Below are 19,755 nucleotides of genomic sequence, written 5' to 3'. Positions count from 1 at the left end.
ATTTTTTTTTTTTTCCACTCTTGCAAATATATTTTAGGCTCTCTTTAGGATTCATACATAAGTCTAGGACTTTTCTCATTTGGGGATTCAGAACAGCTTGAAGCCCTCACACTTGCACTGCCCTAAAAATGCAAATGATTTTACTTGCACATTAAAATCTTCTACTGGCTTAGAAAAGTTGATTTGAATGTAAATATTGATTCATCCTCTTTATTTTGACAAACATGGGTTGGTGTGCAGATTGGTGTGTGTAGAGTGAGGGCAGTGGGATAAGTCTCTTTGTGTGAGTCCCTCACTACATGTAAGTGTTGTGAGAAGGGCTACGTACATCTTGAGGCATGATGAAAAATTTTAGTGAAGCTAACCAAGATTCCTGATTATAGCAGTCTGATATAGAAATTATTCATTCAGCTAACAAATATTTACTAATTATTCATTCAACCAACAGGTATTTCCTAATTATTCATTCAGCCAACAAATATTTACTAAGCATCTACTTGCCAGGAACTGTTTTTCATCTAGAGATGTCTTAATGAAAAAAACAGAATGAAACAATAACTCTTACTCTTACATGGAGCTAAATTCTAGTGGGAAGAAGCACATGAACAAAGTAAATAAAATATTTATTATGTTAAATAGACATAAGCTTAAAGGGAGATTAAAACAAAGAATGGGTAATTTCGACAGAGAAAGAGAGAGATCCAGACAGATAGATAGACAATAGTCAGATAGTGATCATATGATATTTGAATAAGGCATGAAGGAAAAGAAACAGGAATCGTGCTGATATCTGGAGTATTGTGTTCCAGGCAGAAGGATCAGCAAGTGTAAAGGTCCTGAGGCATGAGTATGTCTGGTGTATTCAAAAATAGCAGAGGCTGGTGTGGCTAGATCCAAGTGAAAGGGAAAGAGCAGAAGGTGATGAAATCAGAGACTAAGGTGGGCAAGCAGATTTTACAGGGCCTCGAGGGTCAATGAAAGGACATTGATTTTTCTTTTTTGAAATGAGAAGCCAAGGAAGGATTTTAAACAGAGAACTAAGTGACATAATCTGACTTAGGTTTTAACAGGGTAATTTTGGTTACCATTTGAGAGTAGACTAGAGCAGTAAGGGTGGGACCAGGAAAATCAATTAGGAGACCGTAACAATAATCCATGCAAGATTATGCTGCTTTACCTTAGGGTGGCAGCAGTGGAGGCATGGAAAATGGTGACAGACTGGATACATTTTAAAATCAGCGTTGACAGATCAGGTGGCGTGCGAGGGACAGGGAAGAGTCAACAATGACTTTCAAGATTCTGACCTGAACAGATGGGAAGCTGGAGAACGCCTGGCGTTTTTTTTCCATTCATGTGCCTCTTCATAGCCCTCTGCTTTTTAGAAATTCTTATGAATGACTTAAAAGGCAAATGAAATGTCCTTTATTTCTGTTTGTCTCTGTTGGAATCTGCTTATGACAAAATATATATTTGTGATGAATATTTACTGGTCATGTGTTTAAGAGAGAAAGTTGTCGAAGGAGTCCAAATATCATTTGAAGGAGCTGAAATAACATTGGAAACAACATTTGTTGAGGACACTTCCACGACTACAGCAGTTTAAGCAGGGATTGAGTTAAGAGAATGTTTTTGGCTTTCCAGGTTTATGGTATGAAATAGTTTGAACTTCAGAATACAGCCTATTAAACTTCTTTGGCTTCTAGGGCTATTTGCATTGCTTTGGAATTCACTTCATTGTCCTGTGTAAACCTCAGACTTCACTTCCTTTTTAAATGTCAAGTGTTTCCGGCCAGTTAAATCGATTCCCCAGAAGTTTAGCAAGGAAGCTAACTAACTAAGCTGCTTCATTAACTGCTTTCTGTGGGTAAGTCAGCATTGAACTGACATAGCTGGTCGGTTAAGGTAAGCTGGGAAAGGCTCTCTGCTCCTCTGAGCTTTACAGGGGACTTGAGAGCAGAGCCCCATGTGTGTCTCACCTTCACAGAAAGGGAGCGAGCACTTCTAAATGTGAGAGGTGCCCTAGAACCCGCCACTGACTCCTCCTTGTGACAAATAGCAAGATGGCAGCAGTAATTAATCCTAACGTAGTCAAAATTTAAATGAGTCTTTCCAAAATTTCTAAGATCTCATTTCATTTAGTTTGCTTGGATTTGAATCTTAAAAAAAACAAACAACAAAAGACATTTTCACAAAGCGATTTCATGACCAAGCATAGTCTACTACTTGACTGAGAACTCTGGTGTGAAACTGTGTGGGACCAACTTCTGCACTCCAGCACTTACAAGATTTCTGCCCTTAGGGAAGTTATTTATTTATTTATTTATTTATCTATTGCTACTTGCCCCCTTTAAGTCTCACTCTCCTTGTCTTTGTCCTTGAAAATAGGGACAATAATAGGGCCTGCTTCATGGGCTTGTTTTGAGGATTATGTGAAATACTCTATGTGAGGCGACTAGTAGCCACCTCTTGGCACATGGTATGAGCTGGTAGTGTTGGCTATTATTAAAGGCAGAGGTAGGAAAATGTTTATGCTTAGCCTTCGGTGAGAATATCTAACATCAGGTGATTCGTGAGTTCGGGGGAATCTTTGCATCCTTTGCTGTAGGCATTATATTGGACTGGTGAAAAAGTAGCATGTCCTTTCTTGCACTGAACACTTAAAGAATGCACCATCCTAAATACACACAGACCGAATGTTCTACATGCGTATGTACTGTGCCATCTGCCAGATGACAAGTTCCCTCCATCAATTTGATTGACGTCTTCATTGGTATGCTTTCGGGGTCTGTGTTTTTGGATATACCTCTACTCAGGAAGATTAGGATCGTGTGTCTGCATTAACCTTACCAAACAAACTGAGACAGAAGGATGCAGACTTGAGAGAATGACCACCATTGATGTTATTTCTCCCTCGTCAGAAAATGAGGGATAGAAATAGGATGGTGAAGGTGTTCAAAGAGGGTGGAAGCAACTAGGAATATGTGAAGGAAAGACATACAGAAGAGGAAGCAGGTATAAGGGGTAAAAGTTATGGGAGGCGAAAGTTGGTTCAATGTAAGGAGGATGTTCTCAACAGTTAAAGCCCAAGGATAGACCAAGATGCCCTGAAAACATGTGAGCCCCTTCTCTAGAGCAAGGCCTGAGTGAAGTATGAGGTTTCAACTCTTAACACTATTTGAATTTCTTGAAATTAATCCTTAGAAAAATTTTTTCATTCTATTTTTAGCCTATATTTCAATGTTAAAAGAATAAAGAGAGAAAGGCTTAGTGTACTACTGAAAATGGTAATGTTACATGACAGGGTATAAAAACAAAAGTTCCCCCGAGGCCCTCTAATATTGGAGATGTTGTCCTCTGATTTCAGATGAAACTACAGACTCTACGAAGAGCACAGCAGGAGCCACTCCCGCCAGAACCCTCCGGTCAGGTCTAGGTTATTAAAAGGGATCAGAGAATGGCAAGGAAAGAGGATTTCTTGAGGAAGAATTTGGATGCCATAGATCTTGGGGTGTGGGTTTGGAGTAGGGGGAGGTCCTACCCCCTCGCCCCCACCCGTGTGAGAGAAGAGCTTCTTAGAGGGGGACCTGGGTAGCTCAGTTGGTTCAGTACCCGACTCTTAATATTGGCTCAGGTCATGATCTCAGAGTCATGCAATTGAACCCCACATCATAGGCTCTGTGCTAGGTGTGGAATCCGCATAAGATTCTCCCTCTCCCTCTGCCCCTCCCCCTGCTCACACTTTCTCTGTCTCAAAAAAAAATTTTTTTTTTTAAAAAGTGGCTTCTTAGAGAGCTTGTTATGAGATGTCTGCATGAGAATGGATAAGAAGGCAGAGTAGATTGGGATCTGACACTCTCCCAAGAAATCTGGAAGGTGAGACATGGGCTCACAAATTGTTTTGGCAAAACACTAGGAAATCTGCTGCTGTCATCCCAAAGGCAAATGATGAGTGTTCTGTGTGGTCCCCAGCAGGCCAGGAGCAAAGGAGAGCTGGATGGGGTTGTCTTGAGGTCTCTTCAAAAGGACCCTCTTGTAGCTTCAGCTTCCTCGGGAGTAAAGAATGAGTCACAAGTAACCTGTTAGAATAGGGATGACTTGGCATGAATTGAGGGCTACAAGCAAAATGTCCCCAGTGATAGGAATCTCCAAAGATCCTGTGAAAAGCTCTCTTGTCTGGGCCTACCTGGCTCTGAGTGTGAAAAGCCAGAATATGATGTTACCAAATCAAGTAAAAATTCCCCTCTGCTTTTTGTCTCTTCTCCATTCTTGTTCTCTAAGTCCAGGGAGCGTGAAGTCCCAGTTAGCAAGTTGAGGGAAGAGAAGAGAGAGAGCAAGAAGAAGCCAACTACAGTGCCTTCCCTGAAGGGAGACAGTCTTCCTGAAACAGGCCCCGGGGAGAAGAGATTTAATTCTTGTTACTGCAAGGGATAGAATATTCTATTTTGAAATGAACTAGGTTGGGAAACTTAAAGTGACCACAGGACTATTCCTAAAAGAAAGCAGAGTACCACAGGACCTGCTCTGTTTTCATCTAGTGACGGTGGAAAAAACTTCTTTCATTAAAAAAATGAAAGGGTTTCAGGAGACAAAAAGAAAGAAGCAATTTGATGACACATTGTTATGTATCGCTAATTTAACATATGGGTTACAGTTAAGTGCTCATATATCAGAAATTTAAATTCTTTAGATAATAATACAACCCACGGTGGAAAAACAGCAACCAAGGATCCAACCCATGTTATGCTAGGATTCTACCATCAGACATTCAAACTCCAAAATAGAAGAAACACCTCTGTTATTTTCAGGTCCCTTTGGTCATTTCTGGCTCGGGGTGTATCACGTGGCTTCCTCTCGCTGGCCAAGCGAAGAACAGCATGAGCCTTGGGACAGAGACTGACAGAAGGAAATAGCACCAAAGAACAAGATGCGAAAATTGCTTTGGGGAAATACATTAAAATTAGAGGTTTGGGTGCAGGCAGGGACCAGAGGCCTGCAATATTTTGGGCACAAACAGTAACAACAATGTACCTAGAGAAGTATTTATTTATACCACATTTGCATCTCTTGCCTCTGACAGTTTGTACCTTTATGTTCTATTGTTAGCACTTAAAGGAATATGAAGGCTTGTTTGGTGGACTGAGGAATCCGTAGGAGAGCAATAGTCATTTTGTCCACTGAGGTAATTGCTCTCTTCCTTCACAGCCAGTACTGCTACTATATTTGGCAAATTTGTATTCTATGGGAGATTTTTTTAAAACTTTGATGCTATTTAAAATTTTTCCTCAAAACAATTTTTTCCCTCAGAGAGACTTAATCTTTCAATATTATACTTCATAATTTTTTTTTGCTCGCATATTCAACTGATTAACATTTATGGCTTAGCTAAATAAAATCTCTGATCTCTTCATTAATAGAATATCATTCAGCAATGCTTTTGAGCTAATTTCTGTTAAGTCTCTATTCTTCTGGAGATTTTTAAGCGAAGAAGGGGAGAGGAAAAAATGGAAAATAAAATTTTCACTTTCATCTAGTGTTTGGACACCCTACCACTGAAGTGTATGCATTCACATTGCACTTAATTCTTCCAAATAAATTCATAATTATTTCTTTTCCCAGTTGCTAGCCAGTGATGTTAATCACCTGTATGTGTATTTAAGATCACGTCCCGTGTTTCTGTAGAGGCCTAGATCCCTTTATTAACATCTCTTCAAGTTTTTGATATTTTAAAGACCTGACTGAAATAGCCCTCTGAGGTGCTAGATCTGATCAAAGACCACATAAGGCAGGTTTCATGGGAATTGGCAAACTGCCCAAGGACTCTATAGACCAATACGTCCTCTCTCCTCCATTAGTAAGGACCAAAGGAAAACATGGATATATACTATGGGAAACAAGAGCTGAGTATTTCTTTATCATATTGAATGTTAATACTTCTCACAATTTGGAAAGTTCCCTATTGATCCTGTCAAGATAGGTCGAGTCTCTAAAGTGACCTTCCATGACTGACTAACTTACCACTGCAAAGTTAATAGCAGTACTGTGTTACATGTTTCTTGAGGGCAAGGACTTCATGTAAATCATCTTTGTATGTCTAGACTCTGATGAGTGTGCCTGGGAAGTAGCAGGTGTTCAATAAAATTTTTGTTAAATGAATGAAACCAGCACATAAATAACATGAAATAGAAATCAAGTCCAAAACGGTAACTAAAATTAGGCTTTTCTCCCCTCTCTGATTATATAGACCAGAGAACTTATTATTAGATCTAGGTTAGGATAAAGAGATTAATGAAAACAAGATTTCTTAGGACTCAACCGGTATTACTGAAATTGTAATGATAACAAAGAAAGAGGCAAGATTCAGTATATTGACCTAATTCTTGATATGCAAGCCAAGCATGGACCACCTACCCTCTTTGTGTGTTTAATGGAAAACAAAAAAAAACAAAACAAAACATCTGAACCTAAGATAGTTTGTCAAATCCAGGTGTTGGTATTCACTTTAAATTTAAGGACTTACTTAAGAAAGAAAAGCTGTTGGAACCGTTTATAAAATGTGGATGCATTTTTAAGTGTGGCAATGCTTTTTGTTCCAGAGACACACAATGTTCTAATACTTTCAAAGTTGACTTATTTCCCCTAGGTGTACATTTGCTACTTTTTGCCAGAAGTTTGTCTAAGAGAGTTTCATGTTGCTGGTAAAGTGTGAAGACGTGATGTGGATAACGAGTCTTCTGGGTTCCTGGAAATAAAAAGGGGCGAAGGAGAGAGAATACAAGAGCGTTCAATAAATTATGTTTCTGCATACTGACAAACCAAACAGTTCACGTACACGGAAGAGGATTACAAGGACACAAAATCTCAAAAAAGTAAAGAATGTAATACATATAAAAAGAAGCAAATCTCAAATGAAACAAAGGGCAGGAGTATTTATCTGAGACACGGGCAATGTCCTCTGCTTAGGAAGTGAAGAGCCACATGATCTGCAGTGATTATAAATAGGTTTTGAAAAGAAAAAGTCCACCCACTCCATCAGATCAGCAAAATTAAATACATCTAAATAGCTCTTGGATTTTTTATTATTTTTTTATTTTTAATATTTTGCTATATTCAGTGGACCAAAATAAGATAACATGTTGGAAGTCACTTGGGAAAAGTAAAAAGCCCAGTAGCTCATGGTCTGTTTCTGGGATAGTCGATGTTTTGTTTATTTTGTATCACAAAAACAGGACCTGAATGAGCGTGGGCTGTAGATATGGATATGAATATGTGGAGGGCAGATAAGTGAGGGTGGCTCCCAGTGATAACAGAGTCCTAGCAGCGGTAGTTGTGCCCAAGAGAGATGGTAGTGATTGGAACTATGGGTTCAGAGAGGGAGAGCAATAAGAAAGTCCTAAGTGAGGAGCAAGTCCCAGGCCAGAGCTAACAATACACCAGATAAAGGCAGCCTGTGTTGGCTTTAGCACTAAGTATTTTGGGGGTTTCATTTTTACAGCGCTCAGTAATGTTGCCAAGATCACTTTGGAATAACAGTCAATCGGCACAACAAAAATGAATGAGATATACTAACATTTTCATTGTTTCTAGCAGATTGGACACTCCCTTTCTCTTCCTGGAAGACCAGCCCCACCCACTATCTCCACAACATCTCCTTGGGTATTCCAGCCTGCTTATAACTACTCTAGCAAACCAAGTGATGAGCTAGAGAAGGCAAACAAGAGACTAACTCCTTGGGAAGCAGCAACGAAGTCTCCTCTGGGTCTAGTGGATGATGCGTTTAAACCCAGAAACATCCAGGAATCCATTGTGGCAAATGTGGTCTCAGCAGCTAGGAGGAAGGTGCTTCCAGGGTGCTCAGAGGATTGGAATGAGAGACTGTCCTATGTTCCTCAGGCCCAGAAGGCCAATGTGAGCTCATTTGCAAGGCAAGAGTATAATGTTGCATCTTTACCTAATAATAATATGTCTACCAACTCCCAGTATGGTTCACAGTTGCCATACGCATATTATAGGCAGCCTTCCAGAAATGATTCTGAAATAATGTCCATGGAAACTAGGTCCGATTACTGTCTTTCAACAGCTGATTACAACTACAACCCACACCCAAGAGGATGGAGACGCCAAACATGAATGTTAGAAAAACTGATCATGTGCCATCTACAATAGTCATTGTTAAAATGTTCCTTTGTAAGGCATTTCACTTTTCCAGTAGATTTTGATTCACTTTTGGTCTTGGCTTATTCTCAGAAGTCATTTATTTGAGTGTGTGTGTGCGCACACGTGACAGATCTCTTTCTTATCTGCTCATGATAGAGAATTTCTTTGAGGAAAAAATTCATTTTCTGCATTGATGTGTTGGCACTTATATCTAATTCATAATCTTAATTCCATTTATTCCATTAATATGAGGTAGTCTGAGCAACTAAACACTGCTCATTTAAAGTGAAATTAAGTATTTTCTTCTAAGTGTCTTAGTCCAGGAAGGAATTAAAGAAATATGATGTGCTAATTGTCATTAGCAATAATAGCAAGGAATAGAACATGGGAGAAGTTTTCCATGAAAGCATGCCATTGAACAATAATTATATAAAAAAGGATTTCCTTGGTGTTATTTTAAGCATTTCTCTGAAACATTATCAAAAATCCAATGAAATTCAGTTTTTTAGAATTGAAAATACAGGTGTTCTCAGAAAGAAAGAAATATTCGGCAGAAAGATAATTATACAATTCAGAAGGACTTTTGAGGCAAATTGTGTAATGTATGGGGAATAGAAAGATTTAGGCATAGAATATATTTTTAATCTATTTAAAGCCAGCAGCCTGAGACAGGAATGGATTCTGGGTTCAGGTATTCTCATTTGTCAAATGAGAAGATCAGATTATTTAATCTCTTATATCCTCAATAGCTCTGATATTCTGAGATTCTTTCATTGGTAGAATGACCTTTGGTGCATTATTCATTTTTGTTGCTCATGATATAAACGCAGGGTTAATTTAGGAGTGGGTTAGGTCATCAGTGTCACTACATGTATAATTAAAGGTCCAAAAGGAATTGTTGGGAGACAGGTTTTGTGCTATGTGTTACATGAAGGGAGGGTTGATGTGGAGAAAAAATAAAACTGTTAATGGATTTAAGGAAGTGGTAGATGAATGTGTCTGTTATTATGCAACTGTAAGTTATGACCATTTATTTAGTTACAGAAAACAAAGCCATCATTAGGATGTTCAAAGGAAGCTGAACAGATGCTTGGTCAATTTCATGACCCATGCCTTGTTAGCACGACCATGAGACAATCATGCTCCTGACTACTATACCCACAAAGTACTCAGTACAAGAAAATTCAAAGCATTTAACATCATAAATAAGAACTGAGAGCATCTTAAAAAAAAACATTTTGAGTGTTCAAAACTTTCTTAGATGTTTAAATGTGACTCTTTTGCTCTGTTTTACTCTGTAACTCTTGAATTTATCATTATAATGATATCTTTCACAGAATAAAACTTAAAAAAGAAAAAAATTCCAGGGCCTAAATGATCCCTTATCTTGGAAGTAGAAGATCAAAAATGTGAAGAAATCCCAAGAAGTTCTCATTGATGGACCCAACCAGTTACTAATATTTAGTTATAAAGAAAAGAAAAGATAAATACTTCTAAAGTTACATGGTTAAATTCCCTTAAATTTATATACTCTTAATTCTCTCAAATTATAAAATATAAACATTGACTCCAAACACTTTCTATGGAATCTTAAAAAACAATGTCTTGTATATTGATTAGTACGTCAGCAAATTCTCAGGAATCCCCTGCATTAAAGTCTTACGTGCTTCAAACTTTACTATATTGCCTAAATAATTCTAGATGTCAGTGTCTTAAGATAAGGGTGATTTAGCAGGAAAGACTGCCTGACAGGACCAGATCCTATTTTGTGGCTTTCTTTGATAAATGCTAGTAGTGGTTTTCCTTACTCCTAGGATTTAATATACTCCAACTCTAGAAATTGATATATATTAGATTATTCACTAAAACTTTCACTGGACTCAAAATTTAAAATGCAGATATTGTAAACTTAAATATTGTAATAATAAAACAGCCATCTCCTTTGCATTACTAGAACAAAATTATCATTCATGTGAACTTGTTTGAATTGATTCTAGACATCAAGAGAAAGACAATACATGGCAGGAAAGTTGTACATTTTTCACCCACAAAGAAATGAACATCTCACAGTTTTATTAGAAATTGATGTTCTCAAAAGTCATACATTGCAGATATAATTTGAAAAGCAGGAGTGCCAACGTCAATCATCACAAAACATATTGAGGATATAGAATCTCCAGTTTACTTAAAAATGAGCAAAGTTAGATTGTTTGCATTCAAGCTACTGTTTGAGACAGGAGACTTGTCACGCTGAGATCTGATTTCTATGGGTGAGAATACCTTCTATCTGTAAGATAAAATCAGCATTTTTAGAAGGACTGTTGCTTGTAAATATATCCCACATTCGTGAAGACTTTTTTCTACTAGTAGCAATCACATAGGTAGACAGAGTTCCTGTTTCACCGTGGATTAAAAAGCATGCCCTAAAATGTTACAGTATGCCAGTCACAGGGACACTAATTTGTCACCTTTCCTCCATCTTGAGTTTAAATATCACATCATTACATGTGTGTGAAGTGTTCCCTATTAAAATGATGTAGAGTTGGAATTTTAAGTTTTATAAATGCATGGATTCTAGTCCATTTATTTCTGAATATGTCTCTTTTATGTTTTGGCACCATCACTCACATTGGAAAGGGCTACCTTATTAGGGCTCAAGCATATATATGTATTAATGAATTGGAACTTTGGATAACAGATTGTATTAGATAGGCTCAGTTATTATAATTAGAGAGAATTTGTAGAAATGTTTGTTTTTTAAGAGAAAGTAGATTTTCACATTTGATTTCTGTTCAAAGTAGAAGTATTTACTCTGGCCACACTTTTCTATTAAAAATGACTATGTTCTCCAGCTAGTTAGGTTGACATTTCTGACTGTGTTTATCCCAAAAGACTGTATTTGAAAGATGCATATTAAAAACCAAATTTGTATTAGTAATAAAAAGTAACTTGGAAATCAACTTAAAGAGTGTTTTCATTTTTCCTTGTAAAATATTATTTTGAATTAGTTTTTACCCCAAAGAACTGGGATTTGATATACTCCAAATCCAGAAGTTGATGTATATTATTATATACATTATATTATTAAGTATGATATATTAGATTATTAAACTTATCTATTACATATTTTTGAATTTTAGTTTCTATAATATTAGCTTCCAGACACATCAAAAGAATTTCATGCTGATTGGCAACATTTTAACTGTCACATTTAAAAACTTTAGAAAAAACTAAAAATATGATTATTTTGACATGTAAGTTAAGACATTTGGGGTCCAAACATAAATTAATATTTTCCTTCATAGTATATTGGAAATTACTCCTAAGCCTAAGAATAACCAGTGGCAATATGACTTGATAACATCTTGGTTGTAATTCTGAAGCTGTTGGGAATGATTCAGAGAATCAGTCATGTTTGTGATTCCAAAAATGACTTTGGCTCCTCCTGCATGATATTAAAACTATCAGCTGGAACTCAAGCTCCCTGGTTAGTTGGTATCATATAGTACAGCTTTGTGACACCGGTTTTTGTTTTGCTTTGTTTCATAAATTCTGAATAGAATGGTTATTTTTGGTATTCTGAAAAAATATATATACATATTTTTTAAAGGGCAAGCACTGGAAACATATTTCAAAAATGAGGACTTTTTTAAAGATGAAGATGACCTAAGAGTACTAACACTATACTGTCTTAAGATGCTACTGCCCTGGAAGAATCCCATTTTCTCTGAGGAATTCCTAGTGCTTAGTGACGGTAAATTTCAAAACAAACTGAGAAGTAGGTAATATCATTTCCACATGGAGCGGACAGACAGCCCGAGGCAAGGGGAGTTCACTTCCCTGGCTCCTTATTAGGAAGAACACAACAGAGCTGCTTTAAAACTAGCCAGTTTTCTCCGGTCTACTTACTACCAAAAATACTTAGTACAAACAACTCCTTTTTCCTCAGAGGTTCTGGAAAACAACACAATTTGTGACTTCTCAAATTTAATAAGACAGTATTTTCCATGAAGGGGCATTTTGTTATTTACAGCTTTATAAAATGTGACAGTTTATATTTCTAGGAAGGATCTGGCAATCTAGCTATAAAAATCAAGTAATTATAAAAAAAGGGCCTTTAAAGAGGAAATGGCCTCCAATGAATCTTGCTGTGGTATTCGTTGGGTCCATGATCAAAGGAACGAGACTGATACAAAGTGAAGGTCAGGCAAAGCTTTATTTCGTGCCAAGCATCGAGAATCAAACCAACTGTTCAGCGCCGTCTCTTGCAAAGAGGCGACCCCTCCCTACCTTACAGACTAGCTTTTAAGGACAAAGGCCATGTGGTCGGGCCTGGCCACGCACAGGTGGCCAATGAGATTGTAAAACACAGAGAAAGCTGCACAGTCATGCTAGGTCACACGTGGGTGGCCAATTGAATTATAATTTACCCTAGTCGATATTTGAACTAGCCTATCACCTTGGTCAGAATCGGTGCCCAAAAGGCGGGACCCACACTCCTTGGTAGCTAGGGAGACAGTATGCGCACCCTACTGATCGATGTCTCCACCTCGCCTGACCCGCCCTTGTATTTGGGCTTTGTTACCTGGAACTAGTTTCCTGGACTTACTTTTAAGTAAGTTCCCTGAGGGGGGTGGGCAGGGTCAGTTTAAGTTTTACTGCATAAACTACAAAATCACTGTTTAACCGGATGGAGCTGCTCTGGCTAAATAGGTCCTTACAGTATTTTTTTCTCTCTAAAGTCGTACTGAAGCTTTGTTATATTGTAACTTCTTTCTCCTTTACTTTTCTGTCACCAGCGTTCATGAATTTTCCTTTACTTCCACTTTCCCCAAGAGGAAAAAGCTTCATTCACGTTTTCAAGGATTTTAAGATTTATACTTCTTTTTCTTATGTCAAGTTTTTGTTTAAATTCTAGTTAGTGAATATATATATATCTGGTAAAATTCCTGTGTAGAATTTAATGCTTCATCACTTACACGTAACATCCAGGGCTCATCACATCATGATTTATATTTCTTACTTAAGAGTCTAAAAAAGCTTTTATAAAGCATGACTGCCAAACCATGATGATTTGAATATGTGTGAGGTTTCCCCTAAATTACCAAAGAAATTATAATGGGGTGTGTTGTAAGAACTAAGGGCAGGCCACCCTCATGATGGGCCACTTTGGCATGAAGATTATTTTAAGTTAAAAGCAAACAAAACCAGCAGATTCAGAACAAGTTCTTTACCTCCTCTTCAACTGCCTAGAGATAATGGAGGTAGGGGGCCCACTCCAGGAAGAGACTGATCACCACAGTTAACGACATTATGATATGAACCGAGTGGGTGGTAAACATGGAGGAATTTAGCAAATGTGTCCCATTGTTTCTGTGTGGCCCAGTGAACTTTATTTACCAAAAGTTTACTCTTTTTCATCTTCCTGTGAATTTCATTTCTTCCTTTAGAAGTCCCAAATCCCTAATCCCATCTCTTAAAGTAGGAATGACAAAATACTTCATTTTTCCTGTCTTTGGAATTTCATGCTTGTGTGAATTTCTCTCATGTATGAAATTAAATTTGATTTTCTCCTCCTAATAGGTCTCATGTCATTTCGATTCTTAGTCCAATTAGGACTTTAAAGGGCAGGGAAAAGTTTTTCCTCCCTGACAACATAGACAAAGGCAAAATCTTATCCAAGCTCAAATTGCCTTTGAAGAATCCTGTCTACCTTTCTATGAACATTTAGAAGTAGAGATAAGACCCTCCTTAGCCTTTCTTCAACACCGCTTTTTCTAGAAAAAATTATTTATTTAGACAATTGAGCTATAGGTGTATTCTGCAGGGATATTTCCTCAACAAGGTGTACGGCATGTGTTGGAAAGTAAAAAGCCATCCTTAAACTAGAGAAGGGACACTGCACTGCCTATTACCACTTCTATGAAGCAACCCATTTCCAACGCAGTGTAGAAAACCAAACCAGGGGTGCGTGGGTGGCTCAGACGGTAAAGCCTTTGGCTCAGGTCATGATCCCAGAGTCCTGGAATGGTGCCTCACGTTGGGCTCAGTGCAGTATGCTTCTCCTTCTCCCTCTTTCATTCTCTCTGCTTGTGCTCTCTGCCTTTGTCTATGTCTCTGTCAAATAAATAAATAAAATGTTAAAAGAAAGAAAGAAAGAAGGAAGGAAAGAAAGAAAGAAAGAAAGAAAGAAAGAAAGAAAGAAAGAAAAGAAAAAAAGAAAAAGAGAACCAAAACGGAAGTCAGCAGAACTTTTGCAGCTCCTGGGGTTAATCCGTGACCTATCAGGACTAACCTCATTTCAAGAGATTGGCTTGGTTGTTTTTCCTGTTGATCTACATGATATTCATACCACAGCTTTCTGCCAGACCAATACATAAGACTGTAAGGACCTATTTAGTCAGAGGCTTCCATCAAGGTTAAAACAATAGCGGTGTTTAACCCTTAAACTATCCCTGCTCCCCTTCCCCCACGGGACTTACTTAAAAACAAGTCCCGGAAATCAACCTCAGGTAACAAAGCCCAGATACAAGGGTGGGTCAGGCCAGGTGGAGACATCCGATCAGTGGGGGGATGCATACTGCCTCCCTAGCTACCAAGGAGTATGGGCCCCACCCTTTGGGAGCCTTTTGGGCGCCAATTCTAACCAAGGTGATAGGCTGGGTCAAATGTCTACGATAGGGTAAATTATAATTCACCTAGCATCACTGTGCAGCTTGTAAGAGGTACCCTCTCTTGTAAGAGGTACGTCCCCGAACGTTCGGTCTGATTCTTGATGCTTGGCGCGGAACAAAGCTTTGTTTGACCTTAGCTTTATATCAGTCTCGCTCCTTTAATCACGGACCCATTTTTGGGGGGGACCTAACAAAGACAAAGAATAAAATTTTTAAAATTAAAAAAAGGGGTAGAGGGTTGTATATTTCTTCATAACTTGGTATTATTTGGGCCCTTATGTCATTTAAATGTCTCTTTATCCTTGAATTCAGATGATCTTTCTCTGGTTTCTAACTACAACAACTACAGCTCTGATCATTAGCAATACAAAGTGCCTATAAGTTATTGAAGTTGATAATTACTGGAGAGCTGGGAAGAGGAAAAAGAACCTGATTTTGTGATAAAACAGCCAAACTTCAGTTCTCAGCTAAGCCAAGCTCCATGTCCAGCATGAATTTGAAATAGAAAATAACCAAAAAAGAGGGGAGAGGTTTCATGTCTTGTAATATTCACCAGTGGCGGTGTCTGAAAATCATTCTTTGTGGAGACTCAACTGGTTCTTCTACAATATGTTTGAATAAGCAAAGTATTTGGGTTTCTCATTTGTATAACAGAGAAGACATTAAGAAAAAAAAAAAAAAAGAAAGAAAGAAAAAGAAATACTGTTCCAGGTCTAAAATGCTATCATGGAGGAAAAAATCAGAGGTAGGAATGCATTTTATACATATTTTGGCTGAGGAACTTTCAGAAGAATTGATTACACATTTTTATTTCACCATTGCTCTGCTATAAAATTATTCTTGAAACAAAGCACATTAAAAGAGGTCCATTCCAAGATAAAAAAAGGGGGTATGTGTGTGAATTTTATCCATAAGTATAAAACAGATATTTTTACTACCATGAAGACATTGACATTTTTTAAAATTATTTTTAATTTTTTAAAAAATTTATTTATTTGACAGAGATCAGAAGTAGGCAGAGAGGCAGGCAGAGAGAGCGAGAGGAGGAAGCAGGCTGAGCAGAGAGCCCCATGCAGGGCTCGATCCCAGGACCCTGAGATCATGACCTGAGTAGAAGGCAGAGGCTTAACCCCCTGAGTGACCCAGGTGCCCCAACATTGACATTTATGACACAAATCTTTCCATAAAACATGTGCATTGCATTCATTTTAAGAAATCTCTCTTTAGGGGGCACCTCAGTGGCTCAATCAGTTAAGCATCATATACTCTGGCTCAGGTCATGGTCTTAGGGTCCTGGGATCAAGTCTGATAACTGTCAGGCTCCCCACTCAGTGGGGAGTCTGCTTGTCCCTCTCCCTCTTCCTTCTGCCCCTCTCCCTGCTTGTGCTCTCTCTCTCACTCTCTCTCTCAAATAAATAAATAAAATCTTAAAAAAAAAAAGAGAACTCTCCCTTTAGGCATTTGATTACCCATTTTCCCTTAGTTATTATTATTTGAAGTTAGCAATGACAACATTGGGACTTTCATGAAGACATCAGAATTAAAGTCAGCAGGTAATGCTTGTTCTGATTTTTAATTTCTCTGACAAGGGGAAATATTAGATTTTATCAGTGTGAGCAGCTAGTAGGTTTAATTAACATTGAATGGCATTTCAGTTCCTGCCCTGGACTTTTTTTCTTGGCACAATGAATATACCTAGAATTGGATTTAAAGTGACAGCAAACTCAAATACTCTCCCTACGTGGAGAGCTAACATAAATAGGCTCACCACAGTCTATAGCTATAGACTCTTCGCAGTTTGACAATAAAGTCCTAGAATGGAGAGCGGTATGTCTCGATCGGTAGACCCTTAGTAATTCTTCTAGAATGCACTACTTTTGACAGAGGCACATACAGCCCTTCTATTGGCAGCTCCAGAAATTACTATTAAGGGGAGATGGATTCATTCATTTATCAAACAAATAATCCTTTATCCTTTATCACTGTGCCATACCCAGTGTTTGATGTGGGATATATTATTGAATAAAACATGGCCTCTGTTGCCAGGAAGCTGATAGTTCTAAGGGAGGGGATAGTGTAAGGAGACAAGAACAATGATAGGATTATACAGAGTATTATGAGAAGAACAAAAATAATGCAACCCTGAGTGTGGGAGGGTCCTCACAGAAGGCTTTCTGGAAGAGCTTATGGCAGACTTGAATCTTAAGGCTGAGTGGGAGTAACTGAGTGCAGCCAAGAGAGGCCATTTCAGACCGAGGGGTATACTCGGCAGTTCTTTGTTATCCCTGAATAATAAGGTGGGTTTTATCTTACTGGGAAGGTTAAACTTTCTTTGGTAAAAGGCCACTTGGTAATACTTTAGGCTTACAGAACCATACAATTTCAACTTAACTCTGCAAAAGCAGCCGTGGCTAATATGAAACGAATGAGCATGGCTTAATAAAACGTTTTTTGTGGACATTGTCATTGGACTTCAATATAATTTTCACAAGTCATGAAATATTCTTAAAATTTTTTTTTCAAGTCGTTAAAAATAGAAAAACTGTTTGTAGTTCACTGTTTGTGCAAAAATAGGTGTCAGGCCAAATTTAGGCCCTCAGCGGTCATTTGCTGATTCCTGCTGTAGGGCAACAATGGGGCACTATTGAAGGATTTTAAACAAGGAACTGGCATGACCTAGCCTTCTTGGTAGGAAGTTTATTCTGGCAGCACTGGGGAAGATAGAGCTGAGAGGGCAGGACAAAGGGAAAGGAGGACCCAGAGCTGTCTAATCTTCTTGTGTGAAAAGGCAGGCAGGGTTTGCCTGCTGGAGCACACTACAATGACTCATCAACTCTAAACCACCCCGAGGAGTCCCTTCCCTCCCTTATGGCTACCTGTCCTTCTCTTTGTCACCGTGCCTCCTCCTCCCACCCATGTCCCAAGCACACATTGTGGCTGCCAGTTGGCCTCCTCCTTCAAATTCTTCCAACCGAGCAAACAAGAGGGAACTGTGTGGAAAGAGTGACTCCCAGCAACCCACTTCCCTAATTTCTGGGAAGATGGTGATGGCTGAGTGAGTGCTAGGATGGCCCAATTCCTGGAAGCCATCAATATGTGTTACAGATGTGGTCACAATCTTCACAACAGTTATTTTCTTGTTGACAGCCATAATAGCCTTTTGTTTGTTTGTTTGTATTTGACAGTTGAACTGATGCCATCTCAGAAAACCAAAATGATTAGCTTCTTTTCCTGTAGCATGATTGAAGATTTCATCCCTTGCTAAATAATCTGGATTTCAAAGCATTTAAAATCAAACGTGTCACAAAAATGTCCTGAAATGGAAAATAATTTTCAAGAGATTAAGAACTAAGTAAAATAGGAATATCTTAGGGAGGTTGTCAAAATTCGCTCTTCTGTGAAAGGGAGGTCTATGCAAAATACCTCCAAAGGTTGAAAGAGCCATAGGACCAAAGAAAAAGGCTGGTAAATCCAGCTTGACAAGAAACGGTTTATGAAGGGGATTTGTGGACAGAAACTTGTCTTGGGTGGCTGCAAGACCAGTAGATCTCCACAATCCCAGATCTCAGCAAATCCACTCCCATAAGATGCACTTGTATAGCCCTGGAGGCTGGGGGTATGTCCTGGTAGACCACCTGGGAGGAGATGTTTGAGAAGAGTCATATGTCACAGTCACATCTCCAGAGCACACTGAGGACGTTATACCCCAAGGATGTACTTAAGACTGTGGTTAAACAAAAAGCATGTGTGTGTGTGTTAGTGGGGGAGAAGGACTGTGCTCAAGGCTTCAGGTCATCAGGTAAGTCTTCATGGCAGATTTTCCAACATGGCATCAGTCCTGTTCGTTCACTCACAGACCATTAAAATTGGAAGGGGACCTAGTGACTGTGTGATGAAATACAGGAGGGATTTTAAAAAGCCAAAACAAGTGCCAGGTTCTCTTTTCCTTTGATGCTGTGTTCTTTCTTCAAAGAACTGATTACAGAGCTTTTTTAACCCAATATCTGCTAGATTTAAGATGGCAATATTATCTTACCTTCAGTGCAATGCCATTTTCAAATGTTAATGTTGTTGTATTAGTAATTTCATTTTAAGGTCTTAAGGCACTTGATGTTTATAGACTTGAGCCAATGTTATGTTGTTCCAGACATGGCCCATGTCAACATCCCCCCCTCCCTTCCTGTTTTACAGACAGAGGTGATGTCATTGGCAATTGATGGGATAGTTTTATGTGGCACTATGTCATTATCTCTGTTCTGAAATCCATCCAAAATGTAGAACCATAAAGTGAAGAAGAACATAGTAATGGAAGATGTATAATAATATGTACTTCTAAAAGAGTAAAGCAGAATAAGCCAGAGTTGACTACAATAGCAACTCATTCTAACTAAAGCAGCTATGTAATCTGCAAATTGCCAGGCTATTATACCCACACAAATAGTTCAAGCTCAAGAATGATGTGAAAATCTTTTAACAGGATGATATGTGAAAAAATTATGACAAATAGAAATTTGTAAAAATGTAGTGATTGTTGATTTTCAAAAACAGAAAAAAATCTTAGAATGTCATGAAAACCAACAATTTTTTTTAATTTTAAAATTTTTAAAAAACTTTTTTAAAAAAAGATTTTATTTATTTATTTGACAGAAAGAGATCACAAGTAGGCAGAGAGGCGGGCAGAGAATGAGATGGAAGCAGGCTCCCCACTGAGCAGAGAGCCTGATGTGGGACTTGATCTCAGGACCCTGAGATCATGACCTGAGCCGAAGGCAGAGGCTTAACCCATTGAGCCACCCAGGTTCCCAAAACCAACAATTCTTAAAAAATAAAAATAAAAAAATTAAAAAACAGACAATTCTGCTACATAATCTTCTGACCTATTATGACTTCATCATATACACCTCCCCAAATGAAGCTTCCTAAATAT

General features: G+C 38.3%; 1 protein-coding gene across 3 annotated transcripts in view; it reads left to right on the top strand.

Moving 5' to 3' along the window:
- The window catches only part of SYNPO2 (synaptopodin 2), a 177,225-nt gene extending 166,111 nt beyond the window's left edge, over positions 1 to 11,114 (top strand). For 2 of the 3 annotated variants that reach the window (XM_059169558.1, XM_059169565.1), the window contains exon 5: positions 7,588 to 11,114. In XM_059169558.1, the coding sequence (XP_059025541.1) occupies positions 7,588 to 8,127 (540 nt within the window). In that variant the 3' untranslated portion in view covers positions 8,128 to 11,114. The remainder of the gene's footprint in view (positions 1 to 7,587) is intronic. The other variant, XM_059169571.1, reaches the window with a different exon arrangement.
- Positions 11,115 to 19,755: the final 8,641 nt, after the last annotated feature.

This window comes from Mustela lutreola, chromosome 1 (genome assembly GCF_030435805.1).
Source record: "Mustela lutreola isolate mMusLut2 chromosome 1, mMusLut2.pri, whole genome shotgun sequence".
In the NCBI taxonomy this organism is placed as follows: Eukaryota; Metazoa; Chordata; class Mammalia; order Carnivora; family Mustelidae; genus Mustela; species Mustela lutreola.
The sequence above is the reverse complement of the archived record's forward strand: the minus strand, read 5'-3'. Positions and strand labels throughout refer to the sequence as shown.